Raw genomic sequence first — 26,702 nt, forward strand, 5'->3', positions numbered from 1 at the left:
TCTGAAAGAGGATTCTCATTATTCTCAACTTTCAATCATTATATTATTATTAGTGGGTTAAGGGCTTTACGGCCTATCACAGTTCCCAGATTTTAATTTTTATTTTAAATGAGTTCTTATATCCATATATTTTCTTGTATTTCTTATTTTATGATTTACTTTTTGACACTTTATACATTTGACTTAATTCATTTTTTATGTTCTCTAAAATAATTCCCAGTGTTTTTATCTTTAAATGAATATACTCACTTTCAATCATATGAAATTAAAATCCTTTAACAGATACTCACCACCAATCTCTTGAATCTACAATCCTTTAAAGTTTAAACCCATTTCCTCATAAAAAAAACCTTCACAAATTCGTGTATATATTTTTTAAGGATTTCAAATTCATTTTATTGGTTTTTTTGTTTGTTTGTTTCTTTTCCTTTGTGTTTTTCATGTTTCCTCTCCTTCTTATCCATCGTTTACTTAATAATTCTTTTACTTTTTCTCAAATTTGTTTTTTATTGTATGTTTGTTTGTATGTGTTTGTTTTGGTTGTTTGTTGTTGTTTTTATTTATTTAAGATTTATCATCTTAATTGTTGGTTTTTAAATATATATATATATATATGCACTTGCTATATAAACTTAAATGTATAAACTAAATTAAATAACTTGAATTTTGCTTTCTCATTTCTTGCGTTCTTGATCATCATCTCGTGTATATATCATATTTTATTTTTATGTATGTATATATATGGTATATATATTTTAATTCAATATATACCTCGATTTTGCACGCACACATATAAAAACAATAACGAACGAAAGGTTCTTCCGAAACAGATCTTGGACTGAGGGTAAGGCATTGCTAAGCTTTAGAAGTAAAACGAACAGAATTATATAGTAGTATTAATCAAAATTAGTGCAAGCTGCAGTTGATACGCAAACGAAAAGCATACAAATGTTAGTCAGATAGTAAAGCTCGAGTTGGGCTCCTCGGATACAGTATCTGCCGAAGAGCAGACGACAAAAGACAAAAAAAAGAAAGATTGCACAAAGTTAATGTTGCTCCGACTGGCTCCGACCTTCTGCACATTCGAATCGAATATATTTAATCGTACGTGATTAGTTATATATATCCACATTAAATTGTTACGCTCAGACTACCGTAGACTGTGTACCAAAGGACCAAGGACCCAGAGTCCCTGGCGCAAATTAGAAGGGAACGCATACTTTCCAGCGGGAGACATTTTGGATGTGATGTGAACATTTCGTGGCTACAAACATCATCGGCTTCTTAGTCGATGAACTTCAACTTTTTTGTTGATTTTTTTTTTGTTTCATTTACGTTTATTTATTATTAAATTAGATGCTTAATTAATGCCTATTTATGACTTTTGTCTCGCAACTAGTTGAACAAATAATCATAGAAAACATAAAAAGTATTTATAAATAATTTTAATTGTTACGATCCCGAGTGGCTCTAGCTCTGTATATATATCTCTCTTTTCACAACAACAACATAATTTAAAAGTCTTGACTTTTAAAAATAAATAATAACAGGGAAAGGAATACAGAGAAGTGTCATTCAAATTAAAAAAAAAAAAAACAAACAAAGTAGCTTGGAATCGACTTCGATATCTTTTTCTTTTCAGCCTAATTAAAATGATTTCCACTCCTCTCCTCACATAACGAAACAATAAATATATTCCGATCGATATCTTCTTGAATATAATCGTAACTGCTAAAGTTGCCTTTTCTCTTCTTAAATCATTTCTCATTTCTTGTTTATAAATTTTTAAGTTTTGTTTTTCAAATTATTATACTTAGTTGGCTTGCTGATATTCTCTTTGTTCTGCTCTTGGTAAGTATAATGCTTCAATCTTGTGTATATATAGGTTTTTCTTCAACTCCTCCAACATCGTCGACTTCTTCTTCAGTTAATGCTAATTTCTATACGTTTTATACACACAAATTTCAGTTAATTTTTTTTTTTTTTCATTTTTCTTTGTTTTACGTGGCTTATTTTTAAACATTTAGACTTTTTTGTTTTTTTTATTTTTACTTTATATATTTCTTGCTGCGTTTCAAATGTTTCTTTACTTGCTTTAATGTTCAATATTTTGGGGCGTTTTTGAGTAGCGAGTAATGGGGGTGGATGGATGGATGGACAACTAGTCATGCCGCCAAGACGGATGGGTGAGCATAATGGTCTGATTCTGGTTCCGAATTATCTATCTGGTTCTAGTACATCGAGTTCTGGTCGGGGGCGGGCGGTTTATTGTTGCACGTCGTCGCTCTGATTGTACAACAATTATACACGTGTATATAATATATAAATATCTAGGGACATGTCTACGGTAAGACGCCTAACATCGCGAAGCTACTGGGTCGCAAGCTCGCCTAGCGGGAGGAGTACCTGGCATAAGAGTGTCCGTCCGGTCGGATCACTCACTGGCCAACACGCAAGTGTCCTCGATTGGGATTCTTTTTCCAAGTCTGGATCTCTGGGGGGGAGGGGGCTTGTAAGCGAACTCGTTTCTTCTCATTACACACTTTATTCATCGTAAGGTCTGCCAGCTCTTTGTTTACTTAACTTGTTTTTTTTTTTCAAGCACACTGTGTGCGCCATAATTTTTGTGTTAAATTTAACCTTTTGTATTTAATTTAAAAATTATTAAAGCGTTTTATTCTCTCAAGTTGTGGCTGCAGCTGACTGGGTGACCGGTCCGGGGACCGATCCAAATGAAATAAAATTCCTTAGCCCTGGCTTAGATGACAGTTTCTCCTGGATATCCTCTGCTTGCTTTGTGGTTCTGTATCGGCCCTCCTTCTCCTGACTGATTTCCCTTCTTGGATGCTCTTTTGTTTCTTTTTCAGTTAAGACTAAGCTACGTTACAACTAAATATCTGTAGTCTCGAGGTTATATACGCTATATGTTATGAATGAAGATTAATGTGGGGGTAGGTCCTTATTATTTTCGGCTACTCTGTATGCTCTCATAGTACTCTCCTGGTCTCCAGGTCCTGGGTGAAAAGGCGACGTCGAACTGCTCCGCTCGAACTGGACGCAGACGGAGAGGGAGGGAGATGCTGCAAAGAAACGAGGAAAACAGAGTTAGTTCGTCTGCAGACTCAATCAAGGGGGCATTTGCATAATTCACAATTTATTGAGCTCTCGATTCCGATCGGCTTTGTCTTCTTCCGATCCGGTATCACCACCCAACCTTGACTGGGGCCACCTTATACTTCCTACTCGGGTTTCTTCACCTCTGAGGCGAATCAAATCAAGTTCAAACACAAATGATAAACCAGAGACGTGATTATTTTATTTAATCGATTCTGTTTAAGTTTAGTTATGTTTCTTTAGCTATATCTTGCTAATCTTGCTCTAGGGTCGCAGCTGGGTCAAGGCTATACTTAATTTTAGTTAAACTGGTAAGGTGAAAAGTTAAGAGTTTAAAACCGCATAGGACTCCCAAAAAAGTGACATATTGACATGCTAAAGTTCTGTAGTTTTTTCGCCTTATCAGCACCACACATGCTCCACTGGCCGGCCCGCCCCTCCTCCGGCCGGTGGCCGGGTGGGTGGTGCTCTGGCATCTCTGTCAGTGGGGCTTGTGACGTAAGCGAGCCACAGCGGCGTGCTATATTAAATCCCCTACAAAAAAGTCGCACACTCAAATGAATGAAACAAAAAAGCGAATAACACGATGATAAAACAAATGAAAACAACAAAAAGTCGGCTGTGTTTCTGGCGGCGGTTTATCGCCGAAACAAAAAGCGTCACTGCACCCACGCCAGAAGGTATGTAGCTGCCGTGTAGATACATATATCGCAGTACTGATATACACGTACGGGTATCCGAAATCCGAAATGCGAAATCGGAGAGCTGCAAGGTAGAGCGGCGTTACAGAGGTGCTCGGGTATCTCTGTGTGTTTGTTGTTGGGTTGGCGTTTTCGGAGTTTGGCATTGAATTTACAAGAGATCTGTTGTCTGCCATTGTCTCGAATTACATAAGCCGAGTGGCAATATTATGGCCAAGTAATGAAAGCAAACAAAAGCTTTCACCCGATCGAAGTTGGCCTTGAGGGCCCCCCACTCCCCAAATATAAGTGCCCTAAAGGGTGCTCCCTCAAATATTTATATAATCTGTTTGTTGCACAAAACACTTTAGGTTTGTCCAACAAATCCTACTAAAGATTGCGTCCTAAAAGCAAGAAACTTTTCCAAGAACTCGACCATGGAGAGGGCAGAAAGTATGATATAATATGCATAAGCTGGCAGGTGGTAGGTGGAATCTTGGCAACATCTTTGACCTACAGGCAATGTCAAAAATATTCCCGCGGCGGACAATAAAAATATGCTGGGGCTTATATGCGGCGACACCGAGTGCCAGAAAAAACGGATGCCTAAATCATATGAAAAATAAATTAAATAAAATAAGAAAATAAACCGCAATCCGAAAAAAAAAACATTTCAATAAATCAGCCAAGAAAGTCTGAAAATATCTCTAGATATACGGACATATGCCAGCCTATAGAGTCTATAAACGAATGAGATTTTTCGGATATATTCGGTGTGGCAGCAAGGGGAATATTACGAAAATGAGCTGTGCAACAGCTGTTGTGGTCGTCGCAGTTGCAGCTTTTAATTTGCAAAGCACTTTCATTACAAAACGAAACGAGTTGCCCATTTCAGCCATAAACTTGACAAAAAATTGCTATTTAAATGTGAAAAGGCAGAGACTTTGTATGCAAGCTTCGCACTCCCACGGATACCTGAGCCCTGAGCCTGAGCTGGCAGAGATACCCACTTCTATTACATAATTTTCGGAGCTTTTAAATAAATAACTAAGCCACCCACATGCCAATGGCGTATAAATACACGCCACTCTTGATTTTTCACCTTATTTATAGTGTGCTGGAGTATCACTCGTCCATTCAGCTCAACCACCCACTCGGCCACCTCGGCTCCACTGCTCCACTCCTCTAGCCTGAAAACCTGAAACCTACAAACGAGCCAACGTATTCCAGTTGGTCGTCAGTTGCCGAGTTTCCCTTGTCAGTAATTACGCATTTTTTAAATGCAGTCTCTCTGCTTTCGAGCCATCAAATATTCAAGAGCCACAGCCAAGGAGGGCGTGTGTCCCCGAAGCCGCAGTTCCAGGTCACAGACGGCTGGCCTTTTCTAAAATTCACAAAACCCTAAGCACTCACAGGTGGAGTCGGCATTCCTCAGAAACCACTCCATTCCAGAGCCACATACGTCACCCAGTGCCCAACTCTGTCCCAAAAACAGTCAGTCCCTGAGCTGCGGCATATCATATCGCGCCTCAGATAAGACACGTAGGACTGGCTGTAAGGCGCTTGTCGGGATGGCTCTTAATTAAGACCCTTTACTAGTCCCCTTGTCCCGGGCACAGATTGGAAAAGTCACTCCAATGGAAACGCTTTCCAAATGCTCTCGAGCGAGCCAATCAGTCTCTTGACCCCCGAACTCTGCTTCACACTCCACTGGCCTCCGGCGAGTGCTTCCTCTCGGAGCCCGTCAGTGTCCAATCAAAGAGATGCTCCTCCGAACTGACGCCGGGTTCAATAAACGCGAGGAAAGCAAGAGATCTGCAATTTGCAATTCACTTTCGGCGCTTTTGTTGTTCCTCCGCCGTTCTTTTCAGCTGTTCTCTGTCTTTCTCCCAGACACTTGCTCTTTGAACCCTCAACTGTGTTTAATAACAAAACAAATGCAAGCAGCAAGAGGCATGAGGCAAGCGGCAAGAGGCATGAGGCATGAGGCACCAAGCCAAAATAAAAAGAAAGAACATTGAATTGGAATGCGAACGGGGATCGGCATGCCAATTATCGAGGCGCCCTGCCATCTCGGATACTACTGCTCGTAAATCAAAGTGTGGAAAAGTTTTTGGCCCAATCGGGGGGAAATAAATTGATAGAGGCCCGCCGTATCTAATGTCAATAAACTTTTCGGCTTTGAAATCAAATCGGTTGGTTCTCAGGCAGAAAGCCAGCGAAAGCAGGCTGGCAGCCGCCGTGATGTGGCGGCCAAAATCGATGCAGGCCCTCAAGACAAATCAATTAAAAGGAAACTTTCTTTATATATTATTTTCTTTTTCTTTTTCGTTTTCGTTTTCCTTTGAATTTCGTATTTCACATTTTCTCTTGGCCAAAAAGAAAAAAAAAATGTCATGACGGAAACATGAAAAACCAAGAAGAGCCCAGGCCCAGTGCCGTGGGAGGATTGGAGGCAGGGTCTGAAGCACTGGAAACTGATGGCCCAACAACACAGAAGCTCAAATTAAAAGCAAATTTCAATTTTTGCAATGACATTGTCGCCGTTTGTGTTGCTTTTTGTTGTAACAAAATTAACTGCGAAAGTAATTAAAGACCAGGGACAGAGAGTGTCACGGCAGGCTAGGTGGCCGGTCGGAGGAGGATTCACGGAAGGACTACTAGTCTGCTGGTCTTGCGCGCGCATGAAGCCAGTTGACATTACACCCTCTCCTTGGCAAGAGGTGGATGACTAACAAGCAACAGAAAGTATTAAAACAAACCTTTTTTAGGTATATTTTAGGGTTATCTAGTACTCTGTACTCTAGTATCACTAGAGATACCCTACCTAGACCATAGTAAAAGTAAATCACTTACTAGCATATCCCGTTTAAACTTAATCGCACTTTAATCCGCCCACGTCCGGCTTGCTTTTCCGACCAACTCCCGAGCACCGACTAAGGATAGTGCAAGGAGGAGCAGAGGCCGGCACGCAACAGCGCCGCCGGGGACAGGCCGCAATAAAATAAAATAAAAAGTTGAAACAACCACTACAGGGTCTTTGGAGGGCCGTGCTGGTGTGAGAATGAAAGTGACGGGCCAGCTGAGCCCGCGCAGCGTCATCACTTTTATTTCTCCGCATCCTTCGCCAGCTCTATCCCTTTTTATTATTTTTTGCTGGTAATTATGATAAGACTGTAATTATGTTTATCTGCTGCTGGCAGCCATCGACAGCAACAGCTGGGGGTGAAGTCGGGCGGCTTAATCGCAGCGGCGAGCGACAACAGTGCGTATGTGTAATGTTTATGCAGGCGCGTTGCGTATACGCCGGGTGGTGCCAGTGTCCAAGGTAAGTGCATAGAATTAGCTAAATTATCAGCCAGCGGCCTTCGCGGGCTAGCTGCTGCGACTAACGCGGCATGAAATCAAGAGAGGGAGTGCCAGTGTATATAGGGCATAGGTCAGGGACGCTCCACAAGCGATTAAATGTGCGATTAAAAAAGGGGCTCTGGAATTTTAACCGTCCCTGACGTCACTGGCAGGGGAATCTCCATGCGCAATAACCCAATTAACTAGAGCACATCGACTGTGCGGGGGAGAAGAAGCCAAAACCAAAGGCCGCCTGCTGGGCAAGGTAAGTGTTTTTGTCACCCGAGAGATTGATGATTCAATTAATGCAAAAAAAAAAGAAAGGGGGAACAAGAAAGGAAAAGGTTCAAGTGCAGACCTTCTAGCCCCGCTGCCGAGTTGGCCAGTGTAGTTCCAAGAAAAAAGGCAAAACCCACACAAATAATTAATCAATAATTACGCTTGGCGTGAGTGGACTGGGCAGGGCGGGCAGGGCGCCCCAGTGGAGGGGCAAAAAAAAATTCATTTATTTGCTGCCTGCCGCCTGCCGCCTAGCACCTGGCCCAGGGGCCGCCCTCTTTCAATGTCAGGCCCCACCAGCAACAACAACAATTATTATTGATTACATGTCAATTGTATTGGGCCTGGGGGCAGGGGATGGCAGTGCTATCCATGCTATTCGCTCTAATTGTATTCCTCCGACTCGTATTTTTTTATCAAATTCAATTAAACGCACGACTATAACTGTAATTGTGTGTTGGCCGGGCCAGGGAAGACTCTGGCAACTAAGTCACAGAAACTGTGCCAACTCCGGCGAAGGGGTGCATACTCTTAACCCATTTCCACAGACGGGCCAAACAAAACAAATTAAAAAACTGTCGTGCGAAGGAACTCAGAACTGCTAGTCGGAATGGGGAGCAGTCTCGGGAGATGGGCCTCCCTCCCTGCATAAATATGAATCTAATAACTGCCTTTGTTTGCTCGACTATCTCGACTTGGTCTTCTTATCGCTCTCGCTCTAGCTCTGCCTCTGCCAGCTGTTGTTTGGCTTTAGTTTTGCTTCCAACTTTTGTTTTAGTTTTCAAGCCCATTGCCAGCGGCAACCCCCTCGTATGACAACTGGCGTCAATAGGTGTATTATTTGAACGATTTCATAGCGATAAGCCAGTTTCAAGGGGTATACCCTATACTCCCAGTTCTCTCCCCGTTCTTATCAGCAAAAAGTGCCTGAATTATATACTTTTCCCGCAGATTACATCAAATCAATGAATTTCAATTCGCAAATATTTATCTCCGAATGCTGTCACTTTTTGCCAGAATTCCCGATTGCCGACTGGAACTTCGTATGAAGTCATTCCTCTCCAGCGACTGCATATTCGAATGTAAATACATTTCGCATACAACACCTGTCCATAAATAACGCGCTCCACACAACCAGCAATGAAATAAAAACGAAAACTAAAACAGAAACAGAAAAAGAAAATTTCAATTTTCATTGGGCAGCGCTTTCCATGTTCAATTCTGTTTTATTTGCCCATAAATTCTGAATGAAAATTGCTGGTTGCTGGGTTGCTGGGTAGGAGGAGGAGGTTATCTCACAGATACACAGCGTACTAGCACGAGAAAAATGAACAGAAACAGCGACCATTAGATGCGCTTTGAAGATCGGAATACGGCTTAAAGTTTGAAATATTATGTATTACAAAGTCTTCTAAAGAAAAAGTACTATTAGCCAGGCTCTCCGGATTAATAATCGTGGTATAACCCACTTTTAGCAACCCTATCCCATCAGAATAGATCGAAAAGCAAAGAAAGAGTAGCTTGAATAAACAGTTTTGAAAGCAAAAGCGACAAAAATAATTGCACAAATGAAACAGAGAACTGAAAACGAGTACACAACTGGCGATATAGCGACGTGTGCGTTATTTAAATGATTTCGCCAGCTCGCCTCGCTGCGACCAGCGACTGACTGTCTCAGTTTGAATGTTTTTTATAGCCTGCATTCGGCGACTGCCACTCCTAACATTTCAGGCCAAACAGACACACAGAAAACAAAACCTGTTTGCAAAAATGAACAAAAAAAAAAGCGAAAAAATAAACGAAAAAGTTAACAAAAATCAACAAACACAACACAGGCAGAAACGATGGCAGAAATCGTTTAATTTATTCTCGGTGCGTACGAAAACGAAAATAAAAATAAAAATAAAAAGTGAGCTCCGTTGCTCATACGCAGCGTTGACTCAGCCCGAGACTCCGGTTTTGGGGAAATGGTCTTCCCAGAGAACCATTTATCTTATCGGAAAATTCCGGGAGGTGGGGGAGAAGACCAGCCCCGTTCCTCTTAAACTTAATTGTTTTCTTTTCTTGGCGAGCAGTGTCTCTGCCGCTCTCGGTTATTATTACAGTCGTTATCGCCATTTACTGGCTGGCCGTTGCAGCGCGTGCGTGCTGGCAAGCTCGATTTGAGGGCACTGTTACAAGGCTGCCCGGCCTAGTCGTCGCTCCGTCTGCGATCCACCCGCCTCCGTCTTCGCCTCCGCCTCCGCTTCCACCCGCCCGCGCATTACAACACCAGGCTTCGGCTCCAAGACCGAATTTGGCGAGACAAGAGCCCAGTTGGCAGTTGCACTGTGCCAGCTTGCTTCAATTTGGCTCGCTATAGGTGCTTACTGGAGCAAGACGAATGCGTATCTGTGAGATTGTGTCTCAGTATCTGTATCTAAATCTGAATCTGAATCTGCTGGCAAGCAACAACTTCTCAGAGAACGAGTTCTCCGACACGACACCCCACAGCGAGCTGAACTCTGGCCCCAAAACTGCTCCGCTTGAATGCCAGCGCAGTAACAGTACAGTCCTAAAAAACACATTAGCACTCGAGTGCCTTAATTAACACCTTTTTAAACAGGCCACAACAAATGGCAGCCACGATAATTGGCTAAATAAATTATAATGCAAAAAAATAGTACATTTTTGTTTCATTTTTCGACAGACGGGCAGTTTCTGGCCGTAGAGGTTCCCACAGTTAAGGGGTCTTATCAGGGAAATGGGCTTGCAAGGCGGGCCTCCCAGCCACCCCACTCCCTGGCTGATAACCCCTTGACTCCCCCCGGCACTGCCGATTGATAAACAATCAGAAAATCCGTAAAGCACGGCCCGGTTAATGTAAATAGGCGAACCTAATGCCCGGGCTAGGGCGGGTTGGGACACTTAGTACCCATGACTACGGCCGGAGTCTAATTGACTTGGCCCAAAACCGAATGATTGATGGCCTTCTCGAGCAGTAATCGGCAACGGCAACAGCAAAAGCAACAAAATGATTATAATTGGTGCCAATAAAAGTGTAGACGACACATGTCGCATGGAAATACACGGCACTAGTGGCATAGAGGCGGGGATCGGATAGACAACTCTTTCGGGGCTTGGCTGAGGCTAGGCAAGAGTGCCAAAGGTCAGTCAAGGTCATGGTCGACGATTACCGCATTTTTTGAATATTTTTGTCATCGTTTTTAATCTGACATGAAATATCTCCCACCACTCACTCGCCAAAGTTTCATTTTTGTAGTTTTCCTCTTTGGAGAATTCATCCACAATTTCTAAACTTTATGCCGCACTCTCACGCAGTTCCTGCTTCCATTCTGCTCCTCAAATGTTTGGACATAAAACTTATTGTAATTTATTAATTACCAGCAGCGGTTGCGCCGTGATAAAGAAAAAAATTTCATTAATGGCCGAGCGGCACGCAATAAGCCGGGAAGCGGGCCAAACTAAAATGCAAGATTTATTTCTTCAACTACTCTTTGGCTTTGACATTATTCATGTTTTTCCTGGCTTTCTCTTCTGGTTTTTTGGCCAAACTTGGCCCTTCAAAGGGGTCAAGAGTGAAGGAATGCTTTTTTGAGGAAACTGTGGGAGTATTTTGAAAATTAAGAGCAGAAAGCTCATTTAATAGTTTGCCCTAAGGGGGGAATAAATGGAAATATAGATAAAGATAACCATCTCGTGTGAAAGAAGGCAAGTTTCTGAGATATTTATATCTATTTATCTGTTTATCTATTAATCTATTTATTTTGCTAAATAATCGAATATAGTTTAAGGAATATTGGGTGCAATTTGCAAAAATATTTGGAAGAAATATGACAAAAATTTATATTTATGGAGAAATATAAAAAATGGCTGAAATTATTCTGAAGCTTCTGAACTTCAAGAAAATTTTAAAAGCTCATCTTCATCGCATATGTTGGATCATCTAAAATCCTAATAACCCAATCTCCTAAAATCCAAAATAATCGATTTTTACAGATAACTCATCGAAATATCATATTTTCTTTATTTTTAGGATACTTTTTACGATAAACTATTTACTTTTTGGAAAAATATTTAATAAAAAATAATAACCATACTGGAAAAACCTTGTCGGAATATAATCTACAAACTGTGTTTAAAATTTCAAAACAATCAGTAAAGTATTTTCAGGCACATTATGGGATTTCGACTGTAATCATCCTTTTAGATTTGTGGGAAAACCACAGAGAATATTACTAAAGTAACTTAATAAAACGGGTAGTATTCTTGACTAGCCTATGACTACTTATCGTACTCGCCTACTATTGCAACTTTGTACATTTTTAAATATTTAAAAATATTAAAAACTTGTTTGAAATATTCCTTGTTTCAAAAATAATTTAAAGTAAAAAAAATAACCCTATATTGACCGCCTGAAAGCCTAAGTTTCTCCGGATTTCAATAGATTTTTCCAATAAAATAATAATAATCGTAATAGAGAACCCTATTCACCCCCCTGATTGCCTCCAAAGTTTTGTTTGGAAATGTCACATTGAAAGTAAATAGTCATAGTCTGGCCAGGCATTCCTTTGAAAGTAATTTGTTTGCATTGCCAGTATCGGCTATCGGGCACTTTAAAGAGATTAGACTGCTCCTCGCACTGACTTATGGCCGGCAGTGACAGTTGGCATTTATGGCCGCATTCTGACGCTGGCTGTTCGGTTAATGATTCGATGTTTACGGGTATTCTGCCCCCAGGGGCCTGAGTAAGCGGTAGTACTCGGCTTTTGCTGTTTTGCCTTTTTGTTTGTTTTGGTTTTTTTTCGAAAAACATCACGTAGGGAGGAGCATCGGAGCGGCGGATACCAAGAAAGTCGAGTCACCGCCAGAGCCAGAGCCAGAGTCAGTTCGGGCAAAACTAATTAAAAGAATTTCATGTACTAGACCCGCTGGTGGAGCAATTGAGGGACAGTCTCATAATCAACTCCCAGGCACTTGCTCGCCTGCCTCCCCTCCCCTCCCCCGGCAAGCAAAAACACTCCAATCCACTGCAGCAATCAATCAATCAAGCCACTCGTCCATCAATCTCGAGCTAATGTCACAACAAAGCAAAGGGATAGCCCGCCCTGAATACCCTTCCCGAAAGAGAGTTGGGAGCACAGTCCATAGATTAGTATCTCATCCGGCAATATGGTGAGTAAGAGCCATCGGTGATTGATATATTGCATAATAAACAAGGAAGCTGACGCTTCTAGGTATTGTGTGACTCCCCGCGATATGATATTGTAGAGCTTTAGTAACTGGCATTATTTGCAATAACAGATTGTATATTTCCAGTGGACTATAAACAATTAGACTACAGAGTTTATTGTTTATAGAAGATCTTACAGAGGAGCAGAGCTGATATTACATAGCTTTTGTAACTAGTAATAGTTAACTATCACTTCAAATTATCATAACAATTAGACTACAGTGTTTAGGGGACTTGAGTCCACTATTAGACCACCTTTTTGTGACTATTATTACATTATATACATTACATTATTCTTATCTTATAGACTATTTGTTTTCATAAAAATCTAAAAAATAAAATATATTAAGTAACAAGCAACTCCTCCACTCTCTCATACTTACATTCTTGCTAGTTATGGTGTTCCATGAATCCAATGTTGACATAAAAGTGGGTCTAAGCAGTTGAAGATACGGACATGGACATGCCCAGATAGACGCAGAGGTGTTCAGGCGGTGGATGGATGGATGGATGGATGGGTGGGTGGTAGATGACTGTTACAGTTGTAGTTGTAGTTGTAGTTGCAAGTAGTAGACATATAGACAAGACGACGACAACGACGACGATGAGGACGAGGTCCGGGGATGCCGCGACGATGCCGGGTGGCGATTTGCTTTTGTTGCAGTTGCAGATCCCAGTGCCGGTGACAATGGCCGGCAGGTGGCCGGCAGAACGCGGGGATGCGGGGCAAAGTTTTCTTCTAGAATTCAGCAAACTCCTTGGCGCACTTCTCTGTGCTGGAGATCCGCAGCGCCTCCTCCTCGTAGTCGTCGAAATTGCTCGTATCGCCGGGGCCCTTACACCGCGGAATGAACGGCGCCTCGATTTTCTTTTGGAAGATCGCAATCCAGTCGGTGGAGGCGAACCACTTCTGGTTCTTAATATCATTGACGCCCGCCTTCAGATTGCCGTAGCGCTTGGTCAGGTCGACCTGCAGGAGGTTGCGCAGCAGGTCCTTCAGATCCGAACCAAAGTGCGACGGGAAGCGCACCTTGCCGGACACGATCTTCTCGTAGATCTGGATCGGCTGGTCCGCGAAGAACGGCGGATAGCCGGCTGCCATTTCATAGACGAGCACACCCAGCGCCCACCAGTCGACGGCCTTGTTGTAGCCCTTCGATAGGATGATCTCGGGCGCCAGGTACTCCGGTGTGCCGCACAGCGTCCAGGTGCGCCCCTTGACGCGCTTAGCGAAGCCGAAGTCCGTCACCTTGAGGTAGCCCTGCGAGTCGATCAGCAGGTTCTCCGGCTTCAGATCCCGGTAGATGAGGTCCAGGTAGTGCAGGTACTCGAAGGCCAGCACGATCTGCGCCGCGTAGAAGCGCGAGTGCGGCTCCGAGAAGCGGCCCACCTTGCGCAGGTGGGAGAACATCTCGCCACCGGGCACATACTCCAGTACCATGTAGAGGTTGGAGTTGTCCTTGAAGTGGTAGCGCAGCGAGACGAGGAAGGGGAACTGGATGGCCTGCAGGATGCGCTTCTCGTTCAGCGTGTGCTCCACCTGCTTCAGCTTGACCACCTTCTGCTTGTCGAGGATCTTCATGGCGTAGTAGTCTTTCGTGGGCTTATGCTGGACGATCATCACCCGACCGAACGACCCGGTGCCCAGTGTCTTGATCCGCTCGAAGTCGTCGAGGGCGGCGGTGTTGGTCGGATTGCGGCGCCACTTGTCCTCGAACTCCTCCTTGGCCTGCTCGAGGAACTCCTTCACCGTCTCGGCGGCGTCGACCTTCTTGTTCGAGGTGGTCGCGTTGTTGCCCATCTTGGAGATAGTGCCCGTTAGCGAGGATAGACGGAACGTGGCGCTGGCCGAGACCTGAGCTTGCTGATCGGACTGGTGATCCTGACTCGAACCGGAACCGGATGCTCCTCCTCCTCCTCCTCCACCACTACCTGATCCGCTGGCTTCCGCTCCCGAAGTGGGCTGCGAGCTCGTGGCTGCGGGGGGCGTGCTCTTCTGGCTGGCGGCGGCGGCTGCTGCCGATGGGCCGCTGCTGCTGCTGCTAGCCTGGTCCGCTGCCGCTCCCGCTCCTGCCGCTCCGCCCTCCTCCTCGCAACTGGACTGCGCCTGTAGCTTGCCCTCGCCGGATGCCGAACTATGATGGGACTTTTTCTTTTTTAAGAACTGCAAAATGGATTTAGCTATTTTGCCGAGTTACTGTTACTGGTCGCGACTGAAATGGTCCAGAGAGCTTCTCCTGGCAGCTCTCCTGGTACTTCGCGGGCTACTTCTTCTTCTTCTTCTTGGAAGATGTATTTAGTTGTGTTTTTGGTGTTTTTGTGGATGTGTGCTTGGTTTAGACGCGTTTTGATAACAAGATCGCTCTTTTGGCTTACACTAGTTTACACTTTAGGCTTAAACTAACATTTGGTTAACACTCTCTCGGTATCCTACTTTGAGAAGCTGCAAAGAGACGGGCAAGAGAGAGAGAGAGAGAGAGAGAAGAGAAAACGCACAGATTAGCAACGCAGAGCTATAAATAAAGAGTCCAGATAATTATCATTTATTTTTTTTTTTTTAATATCTCATTCGCACAGGTGTGTGTGGTGGGGTGGCGGGGTGGTGAGTTCTCAAATTAATTAATTTTTCACTTTGAACAGTTTGTTTTGCTCTTCCGCCGCTGCGTTGGCACTTTTCGCAGCTCGCAGAGAGCTTTTTATAATCACTGAATAAATAAACCATACAAAATCACAGATAAACGAGCCGATGCCGCTCGCCAGAAGAGTTCGGAGAGAGGAAGCGACTTTCGATCGTGTCAAGTGTCAAACAGCTGATGGCCGCCTATACTGCTGGCCCGCTCACTCTCGCACGCACAATGGTGGCCTCCTCCTCCTTGTCCTCTTCTTCTTCTTCTTCTGTCTATTTAAATTTTAAATTATTAAATACTTTTGGCACCGTTTTCGCCTTTTCTTTTCTGTTGATTTTCTTCGCTTTTGCTTTGTCTTCGCACTTTGCTTTTATTTCTTCTGCTGTGTGTGTGTGTGTGTGCGTTCTGGGGACACTTTTGCGCTCTCGTTTCGGCCTCTACACTGTCACTACATTTTTCGCACACTTTAAATTAGTTAAATTGGCCTTTATTGCACATTGTGCTAAATTTCGTTACTCGGTTGGGGCATAAAACGGCCCGTGGTTTAAACGCATACACACACCGATCTCCGTCCTTCTCGCTCGCACCCACACACACTGCCGCACACACTGCCACAGATTGGATAATCGATTTTTTTACACATCCATTTCGTTAACTAACTGCCTTTGTTTTTTCATTTCTCCCGAAAATTACCTTTTGCAATTAACTACTAAGTTGACAGCGCCCAGAACACACTTTTATTGCATTCGACTTTCCGATTCCGCACTGTATCTTTAGGTGTATGGCTTAGATTAGAAATACCCGCATAACCGCCGACCGTACCAACACGTATAGCTAGGGTTGTGAATAGGGTTGTTGATAGTATATCAACAAATCGATAGGTCGATACACTTTTGCAATAACGATAAAACGATTTATATCGTCATATATCGTATAAGCAAGTCAAACATCGAAAATACCAGATCTTAACGATATTTTTACCGGTTTTATTTTAATTTAAAACGGTTTTATGTTTATTTTACGCCAGCTTTTGCTTTGATAAGCTTTGTCTTATCACTTAAAAATATTTAAAGGATTAAATCCTTGGCTACTCGAAACTGCATTGCATTTTCTTTGAGCGCGCGTTTAAAAATGAGTTTCAGATACATTTTGCACATTTTACAGATACATTTTACATTTACATGGGCTGTCCAGAAATGTTGTGCCCGAGTGAGAGGTGACTATGGGATCTTCTATTGACCTCTCTTTCAACATGACATGTTGCATGTTGTGCCGTCGAGTGCGAGTGAGAAATCCCACATTCCAACACTGTCCGATGCAACTTCGAACCTTGCAACATGTTCGAACGTATATTTAACGCTGTCGATAATATATCAAAGTATCGATATTTCGATTTTATCCATGTATAAAAGGTAGGTTTTTCGGCGAATATACCAAGAATATACATATCACTTTTGACATTTACGTATCTTTGAAACCAAGAAATAAAAAATTTTTGTGTGTGGAAAATATTCAAAAATATCCCTAAATTTTGGCCGCAAATGTCCTCTTTCCAACAGTAGAGCAAATTCCTTCAATTTCATATTTTAGCCAGATATTTTATTTTAATAAATAAGCTTAAGCTATAGAACTATAAGGCATGTTACGGTAATAAATAAAAGTAAAATAAATGTAAATTTTTTAAAAATAATTTCAAGCGAACGAGAACTCCCTCAACGGCCGTTAGTGTGACCATCAATGGACGCTATTAAGGGATTCTTCACACGAACGGTCTTACAGCATCGATGCACGTGTTTTAAAATCGTTTACAATTAATTGCGATTCACCCTCCATTGCCCTCAGTGAAGCAACAAGCCGAGAGGTTGCATTTAATTAAATTCCTATTGAAACTCCTAAGAAAAAACCCTTAAAAATGGTAAGATTCCGCAAACGAACTTGTGCCGAGTAGAAAATGAAAAGTTTATTTCCTTTGCAGACCGAAGAAGTGAACCCCAAGGCATTCCCGCTGGCCGATGCCCAACTGACGGCCAAAATCATGAACTTGCTGCAGCAGGCCCTGAACTACAACCAGCTGCGCAAGGGCGCCAACGAGGCCACCAAGACCCTGAACCGTGGTTTGGCCGACATCGTTGTCCTGGCTGGCGACACCGAGCCCATTGAGATCCTTCTCCACCTCCCGCTGCTGTGCGAGGACAAGAACGTGCCCTACGTGTTTGTGCGCTCCAAGCAGGCTCTGGGACGCGCCTGCGGAGTCTCGCGCCCGATCGTCGCCTGCTCGGTGACCACCAACGAGGGCAGCCAGCTGAAGTCTCAGATCACCTCGATCCAGCAGGAGATTGAGCGACTGCTAGTCTAAGTTTAGAGCATAAGAGAACAAGTACAAAGTCAATAAATCTGTATTTTTCAATTTAAAATTCAATCCATCGCACATGTTTGGTTTTGTGGGGCCATACCGTAGGCACCGGAAATACTAGAAAATACCGCATGTGTTGCCGATCAGCTGTTTCAGGCGGCAGTGTTGGTGGCATGTCGCTGGCCACGAACAAAAATTGTTGTTTTAAAAGTACTAAGGCCTCTAAAAAGGTTCTACTAGTTAATTTACTTAGTAGGAGCTGATAAAACATACATTTAATATTATTTGTGCAACTTTTCATTCATTTTTCGGTGGTAGAAATCTCATTTGGCTTGAAAACCTCCAGGCGGTCCGCTCTTCCATCCGTGTGAATGTCACTTGTCTGCGGCAATTGCACGATTCCACAAATTTGGAAACTGTCCGACCCGTAACCCCCAATGACAACGATGCCTCGCAGCCCCAGTTTAAGAAGGCAATCTCTGGGTGGGCGTAAGTGACAAGCGGCAATCGAAGCACTCGGTTCAGCAGCAATCAAATCAAAATCCAAATCCTGACCAGCAAGTCGACAGGATGAAGCTGCTGGGCAAATACGTGGACAAGGGCATGCAGGGGTGAGTACACAACAAAGAGGTTGACCCTCCAATTTAACCGGTTGCGGATTGCAGCAATGTGACCCTGATGCCAGAGGAGTCAGAGGACATGTGGCATGCTTATAATCTGATCTCTGAGGGCGACAGCGTGCGCAGCACCACCATTCGCAAGGTGCAGAACGAGACGGCTACCGGCTCCTCCACCAGCAATCGGGTGCGAACCACTCTGACCATCGCCGTGGAGAGCATCGACTTCGACACCCAGGCATGTGTGCTCCGGCTGAAGGGCCGCAACATAGAGGAGAACCAGTACGTCAAGATGGGGGCTTACCACACGCTGGACCTCGAGCTCAACCGTAAGTTTGAGCTGCGCAAGCCAGAATGGGACACCATCGCCCTGGAGCGTATCGAAATGGCATGCGATCCCACCCACTCTGCGGACGTGGCGGCTGTGGTGATGCAGGAGGGACTGGCCCATGTCTGCCTGATCACGGCGAGCATGACCCTAGTGCGCAGCAAGATCGAGGTATCCATTCCTCGAAAGCGCAAGGGCAGTGTCCAGCAGCACGAAAAGGGTCTGGCGAAGTTCTACGAACAGGTGATGCAGAGTATCCTGCGGCATGTCAACTTCGATGTGGTGAAGTGCGTGCTGATAGCTTCTCCGGGATTCGTGAGGGACCAGTTCTACGACTACATGTTCCAGCAGGCTGTCAAGATGGACTACAAGCTGCTTCTGGACAACAAGAGCAAGTTCATGCTGGTGCACGCCTCCTCAGGATTCAAGCACTCGCTGAAGGGTGAGTTTCAACTATTTCCTTTCTATTCCAACTCTAATCCCTTGCTCTACTCATGCAGAGGTCCTGCAAGATCCGGCTGTGGTGTCCAAGATGTCCGACACGAAGGCCGCCGGCGAGGTCAAGGCCCTGGAAGTCTTCTACATGATGCTCCAGTGTGAGCCCGCCAAAGCCTTCTACGGCAAGAAGCACGTCCTCCGCGCCTCCGAGTCGCAAGCCATCGAAACGCTGCTCATATCGGACAACCTCTTTAGGTGAGTTGCAGTTCCACTCGGGTGAGCACCCGTCAGGCCCAATCAAGCACAGAGATCAAGAGCACGATCGCAGTTACTTTTGCAAAACCTTCAACTTGAGTTGATTCTCCGACCGTTGGTGTCTCATGGAGGGCACTTAGCCAATTGCTTCCTTCGAAAGAGGGAAAGTGGGGGCACTTTTAGAGGATTAGGGTGAGCACGGAAATGGAGTAATTTAATTTATGTGAGGTTCTCTTGCAATTGTTTGGTTATAGTTTGGAAAATCTATAGGAAATGTAGTTGAAAGTTGAATTATAGACCAATAATTCATAAATGGTTGGAGATTTTTCTTCAAGAATCGGTAGTCTACTGTCAAATTAGGCTTAAGAATTTTCTACTTTTTTTAAGGGGATCTACTAGAGAAATTCCAGAGGATCTAGTAGGACAGGGGATCTACTAGGACAGAAATCAATAGCGGAATTAATTATTTCAATTAATTCTTTTCAAATTCAAGATTTTGAAAATCTCTGTTCAGGGTTGACACGTTGTAAAATTGAATTTCCCAAGTATTTGATCCCAAGTGTTTGAATCAAGTGCTGTTTAAAATTCGACATTTGAAGAAGAATGGGGTTTAAACTGTTGCTTGATTAATTTGATTTTTTGAGTTTATTTATTTTTAATACAAACTGGCTTCTTTTCGTTTACAAAATTGGGCCCTAAACAATATTATAGTTCCGTGACAAAGCTACAATCAAAATTTGCAGGATACTTTCCTTATTCCAGCAGAATATCAACTGAATTAAAGCGGAATCAGTTAGCTGTCAGTATTTTTAGGAGAAAAAGACTCTGAAACAGGCTGAATTAATTTAGGAGTTTTTCAGTGGGCGATTTATGTATGTGGCACCCCTAATAGAATGTTTTTTGAATGTTTTAAAAAGTACTTACAAAAAATAATAGATAAGGTAGATAGGTAGGTTTATAGGTAGATACAGATACAGATTGTTACAATCTTTAAGTGTTCTAAGTTTCAGATACAAATGCAAATTGATAAAAATATTCAAAGATAAGGTTTTTGAGTCATAACATTTATTTTTTACGAGTTTCATTACAATATATAAAATTAAATGCTTATGAACCTCCTGTTCCAACTGACCCTTTTCTCCCATGGATGGAATCCCCTTTGGATTCCATTAGCCCTGGATGATCTCTAGATCTAGATGATCTCTTACTCTTCCGCTGCGTGTTTGGATTTTAAGACAATTCTACGCATTTGGCCATTTAAAGAAAGCACGTTTGAGCATTAATTTATTGGCTCGAAGCGACGTGCTCACGATCAAGGTTGCCCCAATGTCTCCGCACCATTTTTGGACGCCCGTCTGCTCTGCCCGGTTCTGGCGCTGCTCTGGTCTCTTCTCCGAACAGCTCTCCTTTGTTTACACTTTAATGAGCCGTAGAATTCCGCTTGGAAATCTTTTCGAACGCCAACTGCGTGGCAGGGCAATAAAATAAAATTAAGTGCTTCAGGTTCTCTCTTAACGTTTAATGTTCTTATGGTTCTAGGCAGAAGGTATTTCACTTTAGCACATTTAATCAGTCCGCTTAGGTTTCGTTCCCCCTTCTATAGTATGTTCCCCCGACCCGGTTCCGATCTCAAAAACTGTTCAGATCGCAAGTGCCCGGTGTTATCGTGGCTGTGGCTCTTTTGGCTCTCGACTCGCCATTATCGCGACACTTTTTATTTCTGCTGAGGCGGAAGGGAAAGAAACATTAGTTAGTAAGAGCCTTGATTGGATTTCGTTGCAGACTCACCGCCTTCTCTGCACCTCGTTCCACTGGTTCTTCATGTGCTTCTGCTGGTACACTGGGTCCTCTGCCTCGGCCTCCTCCCGGCTCCGCATCAGCAGCCGCTTGAAGCAGTCGTCGAGGGTCTCCCGCAGGGGCAGCAGGCGGTGGGGCGAGGGCGGCGGCGAGGCGGGCAGCTTCCTGGGATCCGCTTTTCGGAGGGACTCGCACGTGGTGGCGTCCGGCCACTGGTGGACGGGGTGGCCCAGCTCGGAGATGGTGTAGTCGGGCTGTCTGGTGAGCATGGCGGACTCGTTGGTGTTAAGTGGCCGGCACTTGAGCTGGAACTGGAGTGGAGAGCAGAGTCAAGTGGTGTTTGGATAAATGTTTTGAGATTCTTTTAATTGGAATTGAACACTTAATGATCTGCCTCGGAGTGTCTCTCATGATGTTGCCATTCTCTTAATTAAGAAACTATTAAAAGACGGATAATGGCCTTCTATTTCAGAGGCCTACTAACGCTTTCTTCTTTAGATTCTCCGGAATTCAGTCTGTCCTCCACCCATTTAGTCCCATTCAGTCAGTAGCCGTTCAATGTCGCATTTCGAGCTTGATTTGCGTGCTCTGCTTTGGGGGTCTTTGTATATAGCTTTTTTCGCCGGACGGGTTTCGGGTTTCGATTAGCAAGTGTCCCAGAGACATCGGACTAAACGCCGATGTAAATAAGCTGTGTGCTATATAAGATGTGTCTTGAACCCCCGAACAATTAGAACCCCAGGCATTCCTTGTGCTAATTATTGGAAATAGCCGTGGGCGAGAGATAGGGCGAGCGAAACAAGAAAACAAAAATATAAAAAAAATCGTAATTTAATCGCTCCGTTTATGGATCGCTTGGCGGGCAACTTTTGAAGCGGACACTCTTGTTCTCGATTGTATTGGAATTATGTCTCTCAGGCATCGCTCCGTCTCCCAGTGGATTCCATACACGCCATGTGATGTGATCCACTTTTCGCAAACTTATCAAGTTCCTCCGCCGCTCGAATGCATTTCCACCCAGTCCCCATCCAGTGCCTTGGTCTTATGGATTTTTGTTTTTCACATGGCACTCGTGTGTCCAACCAGTTTTTCTAGTCGCTCTTTGTCTGGCAACGTCTTTTGCATCAAAAACGTGCCCCCTTTAGACGGTTACTGCTGTTATTTCTGTCACAGCTGGCCGTGCACATAAATATTTCCCCCTTCGACAATTGTTTATATTTTAATTCGTTTATGGCTTTAAGTTGTGAAAGACACAAAACGAACGAAGTGAAAGGGCTTGCCGATATTGATAGCCTCAATAGAGGGAATATGACATCCATGAATCACTGTTGTAGGATCTTGGATCTGGGTTGGGTTGGCTGATGGAGCAACCCATGAGTTGGCTGTTTTTTAAGGTTTCGAGATATCAAGGCGTTGCCTCAAAGGCTATAAATGTTGTCTTTAAAAAGGGGTCTCATAATTAAGTTGCTTATTTTCAGATACGTTTTGTAGAGTTTCGTGTATTTTTTTCAAACTTATTTAGAGCGTATCGAAGTTCGTGTTTGGCAGGTTCAGTCAAGGTTTAAATTGTTAATTTAATGGGCACTTGCTGGTGTCTTTCACTCACTTTCCGCCGCCCAAACCCCCATTTCTTTCTTTTTTGCGAATATTTCTTTTTAGTCGAAAAGTCATGGCTGTTTTGGGCTAGACGTGGCGGGACCTCGGGCACGCTAATTCCATTATAACAATTGATTCCATTGTGCAATCATTGTCACGCAGCAACATCACAAGTCAGTAGCAACATCGCCAGTGCAGCTCCGACAATGGCCCGCTCAGTTCGCCGCCGGTTGCGGTTAACGGATGAGTAAAAAATGCACACACAGGTAGCAGATAAAATTGTATCTGTTGCTGGCTGATGTATCTGCATTGCTCGGCTGGCTCTGCTGACTCAACAGTTGGGAAAAAATAAAACCCTAAACGAAGCTGTCGAGTGGATTGGGGATTCTGTGTGCATTAGACAGCAATTTCTGTCGATGGGGGGCACAAAAAGGGAAACTTTCACTTCGAGACACTAACGCACCTGGGTATCTTTTTGAATCGTGTTTTTGTGCACTTTTCTTGTCAGTCTCTGACGGCTTTCGATGGGATGGTTCGGAGGTCTTTTCTCTTCTCTCGGGGTCTTAGCACCAATTTTTCTTTTCGCGTGGCACTCGCCGCGGCGCTGTCTTTCTCCGTTCTCCGGCTTGTTTCTGATTTTTGTTTCCGTTTCTCGATAGCTCGATGTGCCCCGCAAGAAAGCCGCTTTTCGACTAATTCTTCCCTCCGAAGACAGTCTTCTCTTTCTTGCTCTGCACGTGCTGTGGAACGTATGTACAATGGTGGTTAAGTTAATAGGTTTTGGAGGTTCATCATATAGTTCCAGAATTTTACTGGAGGAATTATGTTAGTATTTTGATTAACATAATAAAATATGGTAATGGAAAATACCAGGTTTGGTAGTATAGTCGACTCTCGATAATTCAAACCTCCGATTTTTCCAACCTCTTATTAATTCAAAGGTAGCACGAGTTTTCTAAAAAAAAATCTCTTGATATTTCTAACTTTTTTCATAAATTTGTATGCTTTCAGTAATTCGAAGCAAAAAATCAGTGCCATTAAACAAAATAATAAAATAATTTGAACTAATTTTGACAATTCGTAGTTGAAGAGAAAAAGATGCAGAATTTTTTATTCTTTCGATACTTTGAAGTATTTTTAAGGTCCCCTCGGGTTCCGAATTATCGATATTGAGATTCTTAAGGTTAGAATTATAATATTATTGGCTATTATGATCTAACATTTTAAATAGATCATAAATATAAGAGGTATAAACAATCATCTTTTTAATCTAGTCACTAAAAAGTTAGTTTCTTAAATATTATTTTTTGATTAGAAGTTAAAAACCAGTTCCTACCTCCATAAAAATGAACCTATTGAGTCACCCCCCACTGTAGAATACAATCCACAGAGTATACTCTTACCGATCTCCTATAAAAAATGGCTCTCCTCTCTCTTAGCAAATAAAAAGCGGTTTGTTGTCGTCAATAAAAATGATAATTGAAATTGAATTTTTTCACTTGATGCTTTTTTTCTTAATTTTTCTTCATAAGAATGTATTTTTTACCTGAATATCCACTTCTGTCGGGTGTTGAACTGCCTACACTTAACTTTCATTACTTAACCCTAGAGACCTTAAGTTCTCTGCCCATTTAAAAGTGAATTTAAGTATTGTTCTTTTCTGGAATGGGTGAAGGGTGAACCCTCTAATTCCAGTTAAACTTGACACCCTATTCCCTCCGGTTTATGCCTGTCACGTGCCTCTGTCCAGTGCCCTGAGCTATGCGGCAATTGAATGGCTCCGGTTGTGGAATGCGAATGTGCAATTGATACGATTACCTGTCCGTATCCGTATCCGTATGTGCTTGATTTATGGACATATTAATTCATATCATATTCGCATCGAGTTGTAGAGTCACCTTGTGTTTATACTTTGGATTTATTTTCTTTTTTTTCTTCAAATAGATGCCAGGACGTCAACCTCAGGAAGGAGTACGTGAATCTGGTCGAATCGGTTCGAGATGCTGGCGGCGAGGTGAAGATCTTCTCGAGCATGCACATCTCCGGAGAACGTAAGTCAAGAATTCTAATTCTAAAGAATTCTAAATTCTAAGACATCCATGTCAGTTGGAGTATATCCCTCCCTATCCAGACATGACTCACTTTAGAGAGATGGAAGAAACTTCTTAATAGAGTTAATTGAACTGCCCTCACATACCTCACATTGAATTGAAATATTAGAGCTAATATTAAACCCAGAATCTAGAGCCAAACACACCATGACTCATTGTTAAAGGGATTCTGTGGAAATGACAAGCCAAGAATAGACCATCTCCAGCGGGGAACACACTTGTTCCACCTTCCTGGCCAGTTCTATGCTCAATTTGAGAATTCATGTGCAGGCTGCCCGGCCTCCCCTGTCTAATGACCTCGTTAAAAATTCTATTCTTAGTGGCATCGCTGCAATATTGTTTATGTACAAGGCAGATATTGTATGTGCCGGCGGATGTGTGCTTCTTGGAGGGGTCTCCCGCGTTACAAAGTCCATGCCCAGATGAGCCAAAAACATCATCAAAGTGCATTGAAAGGCTGCCAATAGCCAGCTACCTCACTTTCGCTTTCATTTTTGCACACTTTTGCACTGCAGAATTAATTAATTTAATGCACTTTGCATATTGCAAATAATTTCGGGGTGTAAAGTACTTAAACGCTTTAAATAGCCCATCTTGCATGTGACTCACGAGATGCGAAACTTTTTTCGAGTTTTTCTTCATTTGTCTGCTTGGCAAGACTCTTGTTTTTCAGCTCGAAAATGGGTCGCCAGGGGACCCGAAATAGAACCCCCAACACTTTGTAGTTTCTGAGACGGACGAGCTGCAATCTCGTTCTTTTTCCATTCTTATCTGCTCACAGAGCCCCCAAGCTGTAATCAGCTTAAATATGAGTTCAAAAACAATGCAGAGACTTCTGTAAACAAATGCCATTCCAAACGATAAGCTACAGACCCTGGAATACTGGCATTAATCTCCGGCTAATTGGGCAAGCCTACTCTGAGTGAATATTAAGTGCCCATTCTGGCCGGGTTGAATGTGAAGTTCAGTCTCCGAGTGAGTCATGGCCTAGAACAACCGGTGAGCCTTGGAATTGGACAGCAGAAACGCCCACAACCCGGGGGCAGAATGTGTGCAGTTCTGAGACTGCATCGATGGGCTGAGCCTCTGGCATTGACTTGCAATTCAAGTTTTCAGACTAGTTCTTAATATTCAATCCCATTTGCATAATAATGATATCTTTTCTTGCAGAACTTGCTCAACTGACTGGCATTGCGGCCATCCTGCGCTTCCCGATGCCCGAGCTGGAGGACAGCGACGACGACGAGGACGAGGATGGCGCGGCGGGCGGAGGCGATAGCGATAGCGACTAGATTGAAATTATAGGATGTAATACGGATGAAATCTTGGCATTTGTTAACGGAAATGATTGACTTAGGACCCATATACAAGTAGACTAATAGGAACCACGACAGACTTGGACAGCGTCAGGGCATATACATTTTACGTAGAACTAATTCGATACGATATACACAAGCATTATTTAAGTTAGTCTGTGGCTGGGTCTAGCTGCTTTTAGTCACAGTCCCACCAAGTTCTGGGCCGCACAGCCAGCCACTGAAAATATTACGATCGTGTTCAACCGAGTGGCCACAATTTTGATAGCCTTAAAATGATAATTGATTTACACCCGAAGCTACTTTTCGATCGCTGTTGACAGCAGAGCTAGAAGTAGTAGCTTATTTTATACAAATTTAATCCTTCTTAGTCCTCTTATTATTCAAAAGCTTTTCTTTTTCGGTTGAGTGCAAAATAAAAACTATACACACGCAACTAATTAGTGTTCTCTCTAATATTTTAAACCAGAAAGAGTAAAGAACCTCATAGTCTTAACACTTTTTGTTAAATGCAATCCCTAGCCACGTTACAAATGATTTGAAAATATCTAAATGTCTTAATTATGTAAAATATATAATAAATTTCCAAAAGTGCTGAACAATATTCCCA

The 26,702-nt window shown here is 43.2% G+C and overlaps 4 protein-coding genes across 9 annotated transcripts; 2 read left to right on the forward strand and 2 right to left on the reverse strand.

Annotated features, from left to right (window-relative positions):
- Positions 1 to 369: 369 nt before the first annotated feature.
- Positions 370 to 16,157, reverse strand: LOC6504562 (cAMP-dependent protein kinase catalytic subunit 1). 2 transcript variants are annotated; one of them, XM_014904970.3, is made up of 3 exons: positions 15,975 to 16,157; positions 13,038 to 15,097; positions 370 to 3,080 (listed from the first exon to the last, which is right to left on the reverse strand). In XM_014904970.3, the coding sequence occupies exon 2, from the start codon at positions 14,453 to 14,455 to the stop codon at positions 13,394 to 13,396; it is 1,062 nt and encodes a 353-aa protein (XP_014760456.1). In that variant the 5' UTR covers positions 14,456 to 15,097; positions 15,975 to 16,157; the 3' UTR covers positions 370 to 3,080; positions 13,038 to 13,393. The 2 variants fall into 2 exon arrangements, with proteins under 2 accessions (XP_014760456.1, XP_001964906.2); XM_001964870.4 differs by lacking the exon at positions 370 to 3,080 and adding an exon at positions 12,713 to 12,982.
- Positions 16,158 to 16,712: 555 nt separating this feature from the next.
- On the forward strand, positions 16,713 to 17,700 carry LOC6505442 (NHP2-like protein 1 homolog). The gene is made up of 2 exons (XM_001964871.4): positions 16,713 to 17,196; positions 17,257 to 17,700. Exons 1-2 carry the CDS (start codon positions 17,194 to 17,196, stop codon positions 17,635 to 17,637), a joined length of 384 nt encoding a protein of 127 aa, XP_001964907.1. The 5' UTR covers positions 16,713 to 17,193; the 3' UTR covers positions 17,638 to 17,700.
- Positions 17,701 to 17,890: 190 nt separating this feature from the next.
- Positions 17,891 to 26,696, forward strand: LOC6505446 (protein pelota). Its single transcript, XM_001964872.4, has 5 exons — positions 17,891 to 18,245; positions 18,300 to 19,021; positions 19,080 to 19,272; positions 24,610 to 24,716; positions 25,947 to 26,696. Exons 1-5 carry the CDS (start codon positions 18,205 to 18,207, stop codon positions 26,066 to 26,068), a joined length of 1,185 nt encoding a protein of 394 aa, XP_001964908.1. The 5' UTR covers positions 17,891 to 18,204; the 3' UTR covers positions 26,069 to 26,696.
- Positions 20,316 to 25,407, reverse strand: LOC6504560. 5 transcript variants are annotated; one of them, XM_044716404.1, is made up of 3 exons: positions 25,386 to 25,407; positions 21,061 to 21,380; positions 20,316 to 20,995 (listed from the first exon to the last, which is right to left on the reverse strand). In XM_044716404.1, the coding sequence occupies exons 2-3, from the start codon at positions 21,336 to 21,338 to the stop codon at positions 20,902 to 20,904; spliced, it is 372 nt and encodes a 123-aa protein (XP_044572339.1). In that variant the 5' UTR covers positions 21,339 to 21,380; positions 25,386 to 25,407; the 3' UTR covers positions 20,316 to 20,901. The 5 variants fall into 5 exon arrangements, with proteins under 5 accessions (XP_044572339.1, XP_001964909.1, XP_014760455.1 ...); XM_001964873.4 differs by lacking the exon at positions 25,386 to 25,407 and adding an exon at positions 23,129 to 24,038 and having other exon boundaries at positions 20,316 to 20,992; XM_014904969.3 differs by lacking the exon at positions 25,386 to 25,407 and adding an exon at positions 23,129 to 24,038.
- Positions 26,697 to 26,702: the final 6 nt, after the last annotated feature.

Source organism: Drosophila ananassae, chromosome 3R (genome assembly GCF_017639315.1).
Source record: "Drosophila ananassae strain 14024-0371.13 chromosome 3R, ASM1763931v2, whole genome shotgun sequence".
Taxonomy (NCBI): domain Eukaryota; kingdom Metazoa; phylum Arthropoda; class Insecta; order Diptera; family Drosophilidae; genus Drosophila; species Drosophila ananassae.